The sequence below is a fragment of the Phyllobates terribilis genome, unplaced genomic scaffold, assembly GCF_046119375.1.
Source record: "Phyllobates terribilis strain yellow unplaced genomic scaffold, ASM4611937v1 Scaffold_8__6_contigs__length_399053987, whole genome shotgun sequence".
In the NCBI taxonomy this organism is placed as follows: Eukaryota; Metazoa; Chordata; class Amphibia; order Anura; family Dendrobatidae; genus Phyllobates; species Phyllobates terribilis.
Genome location: NW_027362768.1, coordinates 140,355,731 through 140,371,748, shown reverse-complemented (window position 1 = coordinate 140,371,748; position 16,018 = coordinate 140,355,731). Strand labels below are relative to the sequence as shown.

Sequence of the window (16,018 nt, the reverse complement as noted above, 5' to 3'; positions counted from 1 at the left end):
GTAGAATGCAATTAAAAGCTGACATGCTCCTGATCTTTAGAGATGAAGAGTAGCCTTCAAAATAATTTAGTGTGGTAGTCCCGGATGGAAATTCATCTACCTGCGCTGAGCCCTTTGTATTGTGCTTTGCCCTATCTTATTGTTCAACTGTATTTGTGTCCTGAGGATGCAGATGCAGAAAAATGGGGATCACCCAGAGATCCAGGTTACCTTTCAAAAATCCATGGCCAACGGATACTTCTGACAGATGAATGGGATTTTGGGTATTTTGAGGCAGAATTACTGGCATGTTGGCTATGTGCTGTTAAAACCACAGAATTTGTATTAACTGTTCTCGTCATCTCTGTAGGGAAGTAAAACTGGGCCATAAATATCAATACCAAGTCCTAGTGGTTGGTAGGACTTCAATTGGAGAACCTTCCCCTGCACTGACTCACATACAAGGAGCTCCATTTTGTGGAGATGGAGATGTTAATGAGTAAGTAGTTATTTTTAAGGGGAGGGAAGGGGTCTAATAGGGTCTAGATGCAACCTGAGAAGACCTGTGTCCTGTGTTATAAATGATAATTGGTGAATTCTTCTGCAGATTTTCCACTGAGACTTCAAGTTACATGTCTTCCATGGGCAATAAATGTATATGATGTTTCTGTGTTTCTACCAAATTAATTTCCTGATGTGTGATATTGTATGATATGATGTGTGAGGAGTTACTTTTTGAGGCAACTACTCAAAAGTGCATTATAAGGAAGTCCTCTAGAAGATGGACTCTCGCAAATTCATACCTGTCAATAGTCTCAAATTTTGTCAGGTCTGTCTTGAATTTTCAGACACAATCTCAGCAAATTTGGGGTGCCATGGGTGGAAGAACTACCCAAACGTGGGTTTTCTTGGTTGGCCAGGGGTGTTAGAGAGAGGGTTTGGAGCATTCCTCATCAGGGTTGGTGGATGGGACTTCAAAGTCCCAATTCCCCTAACAGAAATGTTGGCGAGTATGGAAAGGTGGTTAGCATACACGGTGGAACTGAAAAATGATAATTGTGTATGTTTGTAGCACCCTCAAAGTGCATATATGTGCAAACAAGCTCACACTTCCATAAATGCTACAGTCATTTTTTGCTGAAGAGCTAAATTACAGAATAATATGTTTTTTTTAATTCCAACAAATTTTTGAGACCTGAAAACTGTCTTAACCCTTCCTGCTCCTAGTATAATAAACAAACTGTAGCCATAGCTTGCAGTTTTCTTAGTATTTTCACACTGACTTAATTTATCAAGCACATTTCAATATATAAAATATACAGAGTGGTTTTACATTGCCCTTATATCATATCTATATTAGTATTTTAAGCAAGCAATTAATAAAAAGGTTTTTAGCAGATTCATTGCTGCGAGGCTTCACACCTATCCATACTTGTCTCATTCTTCTGCAGAGCATTTACCTCTTGGCATTGAAGAGAAGCCAAATATTCTGTATCCTACATTGAGGCATTACAATATACAGTGATAAAACATGATTTAATTGATGTTTTAGTTTTTTTTTACTAGCTGTTTGCATTGATCTCTATACCTATAAATCACTTAAGAACTATGCACTTTGTAAATAATATATGCAATGGGGTGATTTTAATTGCTTGGTTTATGGGGCCTCTTGAACCTAGAACAATTGTCTCCAAGTTTGTGTTCTTCTCCGTATGATGACTTCAGGGAGTTGGGAGAAGAATGCGATGATGGCGCAATGCAAAATGGTGATGGCTGTTCTCAAAAGTGTCAACTGGAAGAAAATTACATTTGCAGAGGTAAGAACTGTCTGTTGTACTGGCAGAAAAACTTCTTGTCTGAACTTTTTTGGGTCATCTCTTGCCGCTTTATTTATCTGGTGTTTTGTATTGAAAGGAAACCCAAGTCTTTGTTACATACCCAAAGAAGACAGTGATTTTCTTGATGATGGCATGGAAATGTCTGCTGATTGTGAAGAGCCCACATCCCAGGGATACAATTATCTGTGGGCTTCTCATGCTGCTGCCTCACATGAAGACTTAAAGGACTGTCCAGTTTCAGCAGTGATTGGAGAACCCATCCAAAAGGTGATACTTCTATAGAGTAAAATTACCTTGGTATCTCTTCTAGGCCTCGTGGACATGGACATATTGCAGATCTGTGTTGTACCCACAAAGTGGCTCAGATTTTAAACAGTGCATATAGTGGGGCAGATTTAGTAATCCTTTTTAATTTTTAGACTGCACAAACTTAGGACTCCTTCCGACATCAGTGGTTTTCTCATAAGTAAAATATTGGTCTGAGTTTCATTGCGCTCTTGATCAGTTTTATCATAGGTTGGTCAGTGTCAATTTTTGCCATCAGAGTTTGGTTAAAGTATTTTCTCGGATGAAAAAAAAAACTGATGAAGGTTTCTAAACATTCTCATATCCAATAGTCTGTGAAAAACGGGCAGCACATGGGTTGTTTTTTCCTAGACTTGTATTGACGAATTTGATACTCAGATCAATAATGGACAAGTCTTCATATTTTTGTGCAGACTACTCGGTCCAAGGAAAAAAAACAGAAATGTGAACTACCCTATAGATTATCATAGGTATGAGTGCTATCCGTGAAAAAAAAAATACAGATAGCACTCGTACAAGGAAAACTAACATTTGAATAAGCCCTTGGACTGGACAGTCTAACAATATGCCAAACTTATCAAAGTGGGTCATGCTAGATGATAAATTGAGTGCATTATTAGACAGTCCAGTGTAATTTTACACAACCTATTAATTGACTTACTCAAATTTTTGGCACAATTTTTGCGCAGGGTAGGCAAAATTTTTGGGGTCAAGTTCCGTCCCCAATAAGTCATGCCTTCTTTTTACCAGGCCATGCCCCCTTGTTGAGTAAATCAGAAAATGTATCTAAAACACAAAATAAATGTGGTCCATAGCATGTACATTTTTGGGTGCAACTTACTGCTGAACGCTGGTGTGTTTTGCTTTGTAAATTTATCCATAGATTATTTTTACTTATAAATTGATACAGAATTCATAATGCAGAGAAAAAATTGTGACATATTATAAAGGCATCATATGGTGGCATAAGGAGATCCTAATATTGTGTAATATGTAGCAGTAGTTATTTCATGTGCCATACGCTTGAGGACTACAACATGCAACTGGAACTGCCCCCAGACAACATTTTTCATGGATTTTAGAACAATTGTTAACTTCAATAAAAAAAATTCAGCATGCATCATCACAACCCACATGGAGATAAGTGAACTGATCAGTAATTAATCAAATTTTTTACAGATTCCTTAACATTTTGGAATGCAGAAATTCATTAAAATTGAGGCCAGACATTTTTCTGGATTTTTTCTTAAAAAAAAAATCACATTATATTAATTTCTCACGTGTACTAGATCCTCACCTGACTATTTTCGCTGCCGTGAGAGCGCCTCGGTCCTCTAAGCAGGTCTTCGGTTCTTCTAAATCTGAGGCCTGAAAGAAGGTAATGCACATCACAATTATTAATGCATCACCAATAACCCACGTGGAGGACCGGGGAGCTGCAGCGAAAGGAGTCAGATAAGGATATAGGACAGATGAGTATAAAGTGAGTTTTTTAATATTCTTAACCACTTCCCCCATTTATTATGCTTTGTCGTCTGGAGACACTTCAGCTTGTAATAAACGTTTTTGCATGGCAATTGGGGCACTTTTCATTGGAACCAAATCAAATCGGAATTTCGGGAGATTCACTCATTTCCGTTAGCGACACGTGGAGGATCACTAGAAAGATGACAAAAAAGGGTGGAAAATTTTTGTAATAGGGACCCATGGAGGTGTTCATCTAGTCGCTATGGAATGGGAATAAATTCGCCCCCACCTCTAATTAATACGATTGCATCTTAAACTGAGCGATAAAAAGCTAAGATAAATCGCATCATCGTACATGTAGTACAAATAACGTAATGGCTAAAGAGACGAATTGAGACGTAAGATCATCACAACAGTGAACAGGATTCATTTTATTACAATATTTATCTATAAAGTTAGACATCTTCGATGGAAAATATTTTCAAGCTGTCATAGAAGTAAAATCTTTCATCTTGTCACAAAACTTGAGGTATTGGAATTGAATATGTTTCAACATTCTGGTTCATTTGTGTAGGTTACCCATGGTGCTGTTACTACTGCGTTTCATAACATCTTTCATCAAATTACAGCTAAGACATTGGTGCCCAGCTGGAGACTTTGCATACTTTCATGTATCCACCAAAGTTACTTCATCGTCTGTATTTTGTGACACAATTGATTTAATAAAACCATATTTTGCTGCTTACGGGATAGTGACCTCCAGGAGAACTTTTCGACAGCCGTGGGAGCAGGCTGCAATAATACTACTGATCATGAAAAGCTAAAGTGAAGTAAATGAGTAGACACTGTGTAGATGCTGATTCTCCAAATCGAGACGTGCGGGTTTCTTCTTTATTGGCTTGAGAGGTTTGCTTTCCAGCTGTGTGTATACTTACAACTTATTTAGCAGCGATACAGCAGTTTTTGAGTTGTCCTTTTCAAGGGAAGATAAATTAATAATGGTAGTCAAAAAAGTAGAGAAATGGGGAAGGAGCGTCAGCTCACCAGTTCACTTTTTTCAGAAGCAGGGAGTCATCGCATGGAACCACCCAAGCCGGGGCCGCAACGAGGCAAATTTTAAGAGAAGAAATCCTCCAGAGATGAACAAGTAATTGTAAGGGTACTTTCACCTTGCGTTTTGGCATCTGTTCAATGGCACCGTCGGGACTTATGTCCGAAACACCTGCAAAACAGGATTCAGACTTCTACTCCGAGGGGGCAATAGACTATAATGGTGCCGGCAAAGCAAACGTGCACTTTGATATGCATCATTGTCAAGCGTATACGCCTACTGGAGGCGGACACCCAGACGTAGTAGACTTCCTCTGGGTGCACATCAAAGCACACGTTCGCTCTGCCGGCACAATTATAGTCTATGGCCCCATTGGCGTATACGTCCGTATCCCGTTTTGCGAGGGGTTCGGACGTAAGCCGGGGCCACTGAACGGGTGTCAAAACGCAATGTGAAAGCATCCTAAGACAAAACTTCTCATTTATTAGGGATATTAAAAAAAATACAAAGAAACACTTAGTAGTGATAACAGCAAATCCAAATGGAACCTGATAAACCTACGTTTTGGCAAGCAGCCTTAGTCATGGTAAGATTAAGTCATGGTAAATCATACAATGAAGAGAAGACTGCTTGTCGTAACTCGTAGATTTATCAGGTTCCATTTGGATTTCCTGTTATCACTGCTAAGTGTTTTTTTTAATATCATTAATATTCCTAATAAATGTCTTACACTTACCTGTTCATCATTGGAGGATTTCTTCTCACAAATTAATAATGTATTTCATATAGATTGTGTGAATTGATTCACGCGAGCCGGTCCATCGGCAATATAAGTAATCTGTGGCGGTAGCCCTGAGAACCGCCTCTTACCTGACGGCATCATTAACCCTTCTTTTGATTGGCCAGCTTGGCGAGACATCATTGTTGCAGTGTGTGTGTGATATACTTGTGACGTTCCCCTGTCCCTGTTAATCAAAAGAAGACCCGCAGATGCCGTCAGGTAGGAGGCGGTTCTCAGGACTTCTGCCATAGATTACTGGCATAATCAATGGACCGGCACCTGCGAATCGATTTGTACCTACTTTATTGTATTAATAACAATTAATGAAGGATGAGCTTATTTGTAGGAGTTGTAGAAGTAGCCGTTACACCAAATCCTTGATGCCTAAGAGGACAGAAAAGCCTTTCTGGCATATAATAACACAACAGTTTGCTAAATGAGGCATTGGGACACTAGAGCTTAAAGGGAGTTTTCAGGACCAAGATACTGATGACCTATTCTTACGACTAGTGATGAGCGAATCCGAACTTAAAAGTTCATGTTTGTACTGGACAGATTCCCCGGAAGTCCATTGCAATGTTCAGAGTTTTGGGGGAAATCTGTTGTAGAGATAGAAACAGAGAGAGATTTCTTACCCAGACCCAAAGTTTGGGTCTCTATTGTTTTCAATGGGTTTTGGGGTCTGGTTCAAGTTCGGGTACAGTTCAGGTACCAGAACCAAAATTTCCACTGGTCTGCTCATCCCTACTTACGACAATGCATCAATATTAGATGGGTTAAGTTCCCACATCAAGCAACCCAACTGGTCAGCTTATAGCTAGAGCTCCGGCTGCTAAAAGTTGACATTGTATGGAGCCTGAACATAACAGCTTTGTAAACTTTGCAGATGTCGTTCTCCAGCTCCATGCACTGTGAACATCTGAGAAGTGAGGTTGCCAGGTGTTGGACCCTACTGATTTGATATTGATGACCTATTCTGTGGATAGGCCATCAATATCTTAGTGCCGGGCAACCACTTTAAAGTTACATATCTGTGATGAAGCATATTTTTATACAACAGGGTCTTTGATCATTCTCACTACCAGATGATTACTGTGCAGCTACTCAGCAATACTTAGTAGGGCACACAGTAATGTGAGCTAATCCTGCATGGCATAATAAGAAATATATTTTATCTTTTTTGTATTTTTCAACATGGGAAAAGATTGAAGAATTGGTTTCTTAGACTGTGATAACATCTAAATCTAATTTTTTGTTAAGAGAGTTGGGCTTAAAGTAGTGTTAAAAGAACTCAAATTAGACAATGGCACATCAGTCATTTGTATCCCTGATGATAACCCTATCACCCAGACACATATTGTCTAGATCCTGAATACCATGTCTACTGTACCTCTATGTGCCTCTAATTTTATGCAAAAGCCCATAAAGTTTTTCCATGGCTTTACACATAACAATCATGACATGCTTCAGTACTTGCAATGTTATGAAGGTACACTCCTCTAGAATCCTTGCTTTTGTGAGAGAATATGGTGTGTCATGTAGACACAATTTGCGCTCCCTGTAGAAGGTCGACGAAACGCGCGTCGGAGCGGCAGGTCGTCCTGCTTACTCATTTCATTGTTCCATCAGGTAATGGACACTACGGCAAACTTTGTGCATCTTTTGTATATATGCGATTACATGTAGATTAGATTCTTTCTCAATCATGGTTATGAGCTATCAACACCAATTTCATACTATAAGATTGCTGTGCAACTTTATTTATTTGTTTGGTATGTTATAGCTACTGAGTCCGATGTACACCATTATATACCACAACTTTGTTGTTAGTGCTTTGTGATCCATCTGTATGGTAATATGTGATTTAATGCCATTTTCTGACGATACCCACCCTATGAAGTTACTGGTGTGATTTTTATCTAGTTTTTATAGTATTGTGACTTTATTTAATAAAAGTTAAATTTTATGATCTGATATACTCATTTTCTTGTTCTTTGGATTAATATCCTATATGCAAGTAGTCGCTACAAATTGTTGGAGTTTTTTTGTGATCAATATCACTATATATGGGATACCATTGTGGGACTTTTGTAAGCTACAATTTGAGAGCATATAAAACGCTGACTGTATCATAACATAAAGTTGTGAGTGTGACCAATGATATAATATACATTTAATTTTCTTAAGTTCTGAATTTTTTTGCAATTCTCAATAATTCAAAACTCATGAAAACCTTCACACTGATTTTTTTTTATTTGCTTACTATAAGAAAAATTAGGAAACATTCTAAACTTTCTAAAGAGGGACTGCCATTTGCTTAAATAATCAAGTTAAATACCTTGTAAAAATCTCTGAGCTCCTTTTCCGTTTTTTGCTGCGTCACGCCATTGCAGAAATGTTTACACTTGTTTCTTCTGGAGCGCAATATGTTGAAATCTCTGCTTCCAATGAAAGTGGGTGTTTCTTCTGAGTCTCCTCTGAGGGCGTGTGCACTTTTACACCTCCTTCCCAGATACTACCAATCACAGCTCGGCAGCATCCAAAACTGCTAGATCAGCTGCTAATCTGTGATTGGCAGTATCTGAAAAGGAGGAGTGAAAATGCACACGCCCCCAAGAGGAGACTCAGAAGAAACGCCCAATTGGACTGCAAACCAGAGATTTCACATACTGCGTTCCAGAAGAATCAAATGCGAATATCTCTGCAACAGAGTGCCACAGATCAAAACGAAAAAAGAGAGGAAAAATCAGGGAAGCTCAGGAATTTTTACAAGGTATTTGAATCAATTCTTTTGAGCAAGTTATGGATCCTATTTAAAAATTTGCTACCATGATTTTGCTGTAGAGCATTTGTAACTATGCAATGGAGACAAAAGGGCCTCTAAGAGGATTCTTACAGGGTGCTTCAAAGATAGAGAGAGATGGCCATCTGCTGGTCAGGCACAGTTATGTGGAACTGAGATGTACAAGAGAAGTTGAAGGGGGAGCAGATTTAGACACTGGACCCAGTCAGGTGACTTCCAGGAAGGAGTTCCAAGGTACAAGAGGCCAGCGCACCAAGCCTGAGGGTTTTTTGGCACCAAGCAGCAGAGAGGAGCAGACGTGCTCCCTGCGTGTTGAGAAGCCCCGCGTGGCAGGTCTAAGCCGGAGGCCTGTGAGGTGCCACAGCCGGGCGCCAGTGAATGTGCTCCAGATCCCTCACAGATGTGACTAGAGTGCTGTGCCTACTGAAGAGAGTTGGAACCTGCTTGCGGTGCTGAGTGAGTTTGCGGAACCTGACGTCGCCCGCCGACAGACGAGGTCTGGACCCCCCCTATCCACGGCTTGAGAGACTGCCTCCAACGGCCAGGAAGAGAGGAGTTGGGAGACTGCTGAGCCAGGAAAGTCACGCCAGTGAAAGCAGAGGAGCTGCATACGTGAACAGGGCCGTCACTTCTACTGTTCACTCACGGTACCGGGGCCAGTTGGGTTTAGGTACTCAAGTTGGGAGGGGAACAGTTGGTGCAGAAGAAGCTAAACTTGCTCTAATTGATTTTGTCCAGAAAAGACTTGCGGCCTAGCGGGAATAACCGGTGACACCCGCTAGGGCCATATATAGAGATAAAGAACTGACGTGGTGACTCCCCTGACTGGGTGCACCGCATTACTTTGAGAGACTTCGTATTTTGCTAATATTTCAAATTACCGTTCAATACCCTTGTTGTTATCCCCTTGTTCAGAACACCTGTTATATATACAGTACAGACCAAAAGTTTGGACACAGCTTCTCATTTAAAGATTTTTCTGTATTTTCATGACTTTGAAAATTGTACATTCACACTGAAGGCATCAAAATTATGAATTAACACATGTGGAATTATATACTTAACAAAAAAGTGTGAAACAACTGAAAATATGTCTTATATTCTAGGTTCTTCAAAGTAGCCACCTTTTGCTTTGATGACTGCTTTGCACACTCTTGGCATTCTCTTGATGAACTTCAAGAGGTAGTCACCAGAAATGGTTTTCACTTCACAGGTGTGCCCTGTCAGGTTTAATAAGTGGGATTTCTTGCCTTATAAATGGGGTTGGGACCATCAGTTGTGTTGTGCAGAAGTCTGGTGGATACACAGCTGATAGTCCTACTGAATAGACTGTTAGAATTTGTATTATGGCAAGAAAAAAGCAGCTAAGTAAAGAAAAACGAGTAGCCATCATTACTTTAAGAAATGAAGGTCAGTCAGTCCGAAAAATTGGGCAAACTTTGAAAGTGTCCCCAAGTGCAGTTGCAAAAACCATCAAGCGCTACAAAGAAACTGGCTCACATGAGGACCGCCCCAGGAAAGGAAGACCAAGAGTCACCTCTGCTTCTGAGGATAAGTTTATCCAAGTCACCAGCCTCAGAAATCACAAGTTAACAGCAGCTCAGATAAGAGACCAGGTCAATGCCACACAGACTTCTAGCAGCAGACACATCTCTACAACAACTGTTAAGAGGAGACTTTGTGAGCAGGCCTTCATGTAAAATAGCTGCTAGGAAACCACTGCTAAGGACAGGCAACAAGCAGAAGAGACTTGTTTGGGCTAAAGAACACAAGGAATGGAAATTAGACCAGTGGAAATCTGTGCTTTGGTCTGATGAGTCCAAATTTGAGATCTTTGGTTCCAACCACCGTGTCTTTGTGCGACGCAGAAAAGGTGAATGGATGGACTCTACATGCCTGGTTCCCACCGTGAAGCATGGAGGAGGAGGTGTGATGGTGTGGGGGTGCTTTGCTGGTGAAACTGTTGGGGATTTATTCAAAATTGAAGGCATACTGAACCAGCATGGCTACCACAGCATCTTGCAGCGGCATGCTATTCCATCCGGTTTGCGTTTAGTTGGACCATCATTTATTTTTCAACAGGACAATGACCCCAAACACACCTCCAGGCTGTGTAAGGACTATTTGACCAAGTAGGAGAGTGATGGGGTGCTATGCCAGATGACCTGGCCTCCTCAGTCACCAGACCTGAACCCAATCGAGATGGTTTGGGGTGAGTTGGACCGCAGAGTGAAGGCAAAAGGGCCAACAAGTGCTAAGCATCTCTAGGAACTCCTTCAAGATTGTTGGAAGACCATTTCCGGTGACTACCTCTTGAAGTGTGCAAAGCAGTCATCAAAGCAAAAGGTGGCTACTTTGAAGAACCTAGAATATAAGACATATTTTCAGTTGTTTCACACTTTTTTGTTAAGTATATAATTCCACATGTGTTAATTCATAGTTTTGATGCCTTCAGTGTGAATGTACAATTTTCATAGTCATGAAAATACAGAAAAATCTTTAAATGAGAAGGTGTGTCCAAACTTTTGGTCTGTACTGTATATATCTATAAACTGTTTATAATCATCTCCGACTGTCCTTGCCTTGTGTCTCTGTGCGTTGCATTCCATAACCTGCATTACAACTACATCAAATAACTGACTGTTGTGCTGGTACTTATATAAATCTGACAGCACACTGCTCCTTGCTGTGTCCGCTATACCACTTGTTTCTATCCATAAAAACTACAAAAGAATTATCTGTGCTAAGGTAAAAAAAATGATTGCTTTATTGAAACAAAAAATTTAAATCCATAAAATGACATGATGAAGGGTGATAACATCAGGGGAAAAATAAGCACCAAAGAACAAGGTACAACTAAATGTATCTACAGTATGGCAAAATAATTACAAAACACCTTGGAAAAGTTGAACCCAAACCACAAGTAGGATTTAAAATAATATTGCACCAATCACGAGAAAAATGTTTACAATTATGAAATGACAAAAAGTAAATAACCTGAGATAGTCAAGGTACATACATATAGAGAAAAAATCCTACAAAGCTTAGTCATAATGATGGTAAATACAGTTCAACAGCCACCCGTGGAATATGGGGTAATCCTAAAAGTACAGAGTGATCATAAGCTCATAGTGAGTATATGATGTATAATAGATATTACCTGGAAAAAACCCAGATGCACGTTTCGCCGAGGCTTCTTCTGTGGGACGAAAAAGTATTCAAGTTCGGGGAAGGCCGATCACATTAAGTGTACTGTATTACAGTATAGATAGGGGAAAAAAGCACAACCTGTAGAAGTCTGCAATGGGGAAGGGTGAAATTATACAAGCTGTACATTTGTGTGAAAAGAGAGAACAGAATTTGCAGGAGGAAGAGTGCAAATTGTTTCTTCAGTGAAGAACTCCAGTGCCACCTATAGGAAGTAGCGATACTAAAAGTCAATATCGACTCTCTAACGAGCCTTCCTACATTACTTAGGATAATAGCCAAAATCACAATCCCTCATCATTGCAATGTGTGAGATATGGTTTGGCTGAGTGAGAGACGATTGACCGGGATCCAAGGGATAATGTTTCTCCTTGCGGAGAGTGACATGCCAAGGTGAGGAGACTTCTAAGCCTTGCAATGCTCCTCTGGGAAATATGCAAATTGTCTCTTCAGAGAGGAAGAGGACTAGAACTCTAGTGCCACCTATAAGAAGTAGCAATCCTAACAGTCAATATCGACTCTCTAACGAGCCTTGTCACATAACATGTCAAGCTTGACATGTCACTCTCTGCAAAGAGAAAAGTTATCCCTTGGATCCCAGGAGGAAGAGTGGGATCTTACACTTCTCAACAGCAGTCTGTCAAGGGAAGGGGAAAAGCGGACTTCTGCTCTGAAGGAATATTGAAGGCTGGATTTAGTTAGAATTCGCTGAGGGGACACAAGGCTGATATTAGAGGAAAAGGGCAAATCCAAGAGGTACCAAGTAGTTTTTATTCATTTATTTTAGGCTGAGTTGAGTTATTCCTCTAAGGGATAGTGGGCAACCCCTTTAAAGTTGACTTCTACATTCATCTGAGCATTTCTTCCATTGGAAAGCTCATGCACATAATTTACAAACCTAAACAAAAGCTACAAATAAAGAAAACAGATAAAACATAACAAACGCTTATCGCCCACGTCTTGTATATGTGACAGCTCTTAGTTTCTGTCACAAGTTTTCTATGTTTGCAGCATTTCTCCACACTCCATTTTAATGTGACTTCACAGTACATTGATTGAGTTCTTCTGAGGCAATCCACAGTTCACAATGTTCTTCATGCCTCCAGACTATGACTTCTTAGGTCATTAAATTGTGTATTTGTACAGACTTCCAAGGACCCCTGTAGAGAAACATGTTCCCTAATTATTTTAATTGCATTCAAATAAGTCCTTTTTAAGTAATAAGTTGGAAATATTTTAATACTGAAATAAAGCCCCTATGTGCTATTTATGATAAAACTATATTAATCCTGCAGTGGGTCAGTGCCCATATAAATGAATTACCGCATACTCTATACCAATTCATATCCAAAACTATATCCTCTCCTCTCAATACAATATCAAATACCTCTACCTGCAAGATAAACTATACGATAGGTTTATATGATAGATTTCTTTCAAGATAGATATTATAGACTTTTGTGTATAAGGCCGCTTTCACACATCAGTTTTTTAGGCATGTGTTATCGTTATTTTTATGGATAGATCACAGACCCATTACAAAGAATGTGTCCCTTTTTTTTTTTAGAACCGATTGTCTCCAAAAAACCCCAAAACAAATAAAAATGGAGACATATCCTTCTTTGATCAATGTTGGGGATCAAACTCGCCAATACAAGTCAATGGTCACATAAAAAAAAACGGATAGCACATCGATGTCCACTAGTGATGAACGAGCGTTTAACCCTTTCGCCGAGCATATTCAGGTGCTTTCCAAGTATCTTTGGCGTGCTCGTATATTAAATTCGAGTCCCTGCATCTGAATGATTTACGGCTGTTAGTCAGCCTCAACACATGTGAGGGTTTCCTAACAAACAGGCAATCTCTGCATGTGTTGAGGCTGACTAACAGCCATAAATCATGCAGAGGCAGGGACTCGAACTTAACATATGAGCACGCCGCAGATACTCGGAAAGCACCCGAGCGTGCTCGGTGAAAGGGTTACGCTCACTCATCACTAACGTCCGCATTTTCCTGCTTAATGGATTGGAAAAGCTATGATTTTTTTTTATATATATATGACAAACAGATGCAACAGAGATCATAAAAAGTGACACGTTTCCCAAAAATGGGTCCAGTTCGTTGAAAATAAACTTGGACTGTTTTTCACGTATGAGAAAAAAAAGGATCTGAGAAACCACAGTCTACACTGTGTTCCAAATTATTATGCAAATAATATTTTCTCAGATTCTCCCAAATTACCTATATGAATTGCAGTCATTGTAATTTTCCAGTCAAATAACTATTAGAGTACAACTGAAAGGTTTTTGTACAAACTGCCTATGATAACAGTATATTTTTAAAAAAATAAAAAACTCAAACTGCACTCAAAATGCATGTTCCAAATTATTATGCACAGCAGAGTTTTCAACCTTTTCATTTTAATAAAGAAGAAAAAATGGTCATTTTTGAAATTATAAGCATTAGCAGGTTATTACAAACTGAAATCAAACAGTTTTCAACTCAAAACTTTATTCTAGGTGATGTTACATTTGCACATAGGACCACTTGTTCGAAAGGAGCTTCTGAACTCTCTCATTCATTGAATTTGTCAGGTTTTGGATGGTTTCTGCTTCAATTGTTTTGCATGAGGACAGAATACCCTCCCAGAGCTGTTGCTTAGATGTGCCCCGTCTCATGCTGCACATAACACATCTGCATCTCTGGCTGCTATGGGCATAAAAGGGGACAAACTTATGGTGTGGCCCCCATGCTCCCCTGACTTCAACCCCATTGAGAACCTCTGGAGCATCATCAAAAGGAGTGTCTATGATGGCGGGAGGCAGTTCACATCTAAGCAACAGCTCTGGGAGGGTATTCTGTCCTCATGCAAAACAATGGAAGCCGAAACCATCCAAAACCTGACAAATTCAATGGATGAGAGAGTTCAGAAGCTCCTTTCGAACAAGGGGTCCTATGTGCAAATGTAACATCACCTAGAATAAAGTTTTGAGTTGAAAACTGTTTGATTTCAGTTTGTAATAACCTGCTAATGCTTATAATTTCAAAAATGACCATTTTTTCTTCTTTATTAAAATGAAAAGGTTGAAAACTCTGCTGTGCATAATAATTTGGAACATGCATTTTGAGTGCAGTTTGAGTTTTTTATATTTTTAAAAATATACTGTTATCATAGGCAGTTTGTACAAAAACCTTTCAATTGTACTCTAATAGTTATTTGACTGGAAAATTACAATGACTGCAATTCATATAGGTAATTTGGGAAAATCTGAGAAAATATTATTTGCATAATAATTTGGAACACAGTGTAGTGTCACACGACAGTTTTTCTCAGTTTTTTTGGGCTCCGATTATGCTTATCACACTCTGATCAGATAAAAGTGTCATCCCATTTTCTCGGATGAGGAGAATAAAAAAAAGTATTCGGACCGCACTCGGATGTCATCCAAGTGTGGTTCAATTATTTCCACCGATCCATAGACATGAATGGCTGAGTGCGATGCGATATCAGATGCAACTTTTTTTCCTCGGACTGACTCAGGACGAGTGCTATCCATCAAAACAATGGATAGCACTCTTCTGATTTTTACGGTCCTCCTCAAAGGTCATATGAACTACAGAAGCAGACAATATTTCTGCTAGCGGTGCTTTATGGAGCTCATGTACATTAAGATAGTCACCGACCAGTCACTCAGCTGACAGCTACCTTTCCTGTTTTACTTCTGTTTGGCCAAGCAGTTTCAATGGAGAAAGAAGAGTAAACTCCTGCCTGACATGTCTGGTGACTCCATATTTCTGTCATGCACAGTGTGGCAAAGACTAAGTGCAACACGAAGGGATGAGGGGAAGGAAGCCCAGACACTAGGGAAAGGGAGAGTGGAGAACCCTAGGCAGATCTAATAACACCCTGCCTAACCTACTGTCCCTATATTGGTTCCACACCAATCGGAGAGCAGGAAACCTAAGCCCTATGTATCCCTAGAGCTAGGCCCTGAGTAGGGAGCGGGGGTCTTTATAAACTAAAGCCAACAAGGGAGACAAACAAAGGGTGAACACCTTAGCTTGAGCAGACTCCAGAGAGATAACACCAAATGTCCTCCAAGGGCACCAGAGAGGAAGTTAGCCGACTGATGTAGCTTCAAACCTTCACAAGGGAAATTTAGAATATCACTGGTGACTCCCTGAAACAGACTGAGAGTTTATAAATACCCAGACCAGGGTGTGTCAATCAGAGCAGGAGGGAAGTTGCTACTCGGTCCAAAAGTCAGAAGGATTAAGAAGTTGTCTGCAATGCCAAATGCAGAGACCTTCTGCAGCCAGATGCAGAGCGACTGCCTGCTGCATCTGACACACCCGTGACAATTTCCTATAGAAACAAAAGTATCAGGAGTGGTGATTCAACATGCCCGATCCTTCTCTCCTCAGTCTCAATATTTTTTATTGGAGAACAGGGAATCCCCATACACATTAGATGGTGAGACAGTCTTGCTAAAATCAGAAGGTTAAATCAAATTTTTAAAGGGAATCTGCCTGTACTTTTTTGCTATTTAAACTGAGATTGGGGTTAAAACACAGATTTCAGCGAT

The 16,018-nt window shown here is 39.9% G+C and overlaps 1 protein-coding gene across 4 annotated transcripts in view; it reads left to right on the top strand.

Annotated features, from left to right (window-relative positions):
- Positions 1 to 16,018, top strand: part of PAPPA2 (pappalysin 2) — a 331,936-nt gene that overhangs the window by 189,614 nt on the left and 126,304 nt on the right. For all 4 annotated transcript variants that reach the window (XM_073643372.1, XM_073643370.1, XM_073643374.1 and 1 more), the window contains exons 9-11: positions 350 to 478; positions 1,705 to 1,796; positions 1,894 to 2,084. In XM_073643372.1, coding sequence (XP_073499473.1) covers positions 350 to 478; positions 1,705 to 1,796; positions 1,894 to 2,084 — 412 coding nt within the window. The remainder of the gene's footprint in view (positions 1 to 349; positions 479 to 1,704; positions 1,797 to 1,893; positions 2,085 to 16,018) is intronic.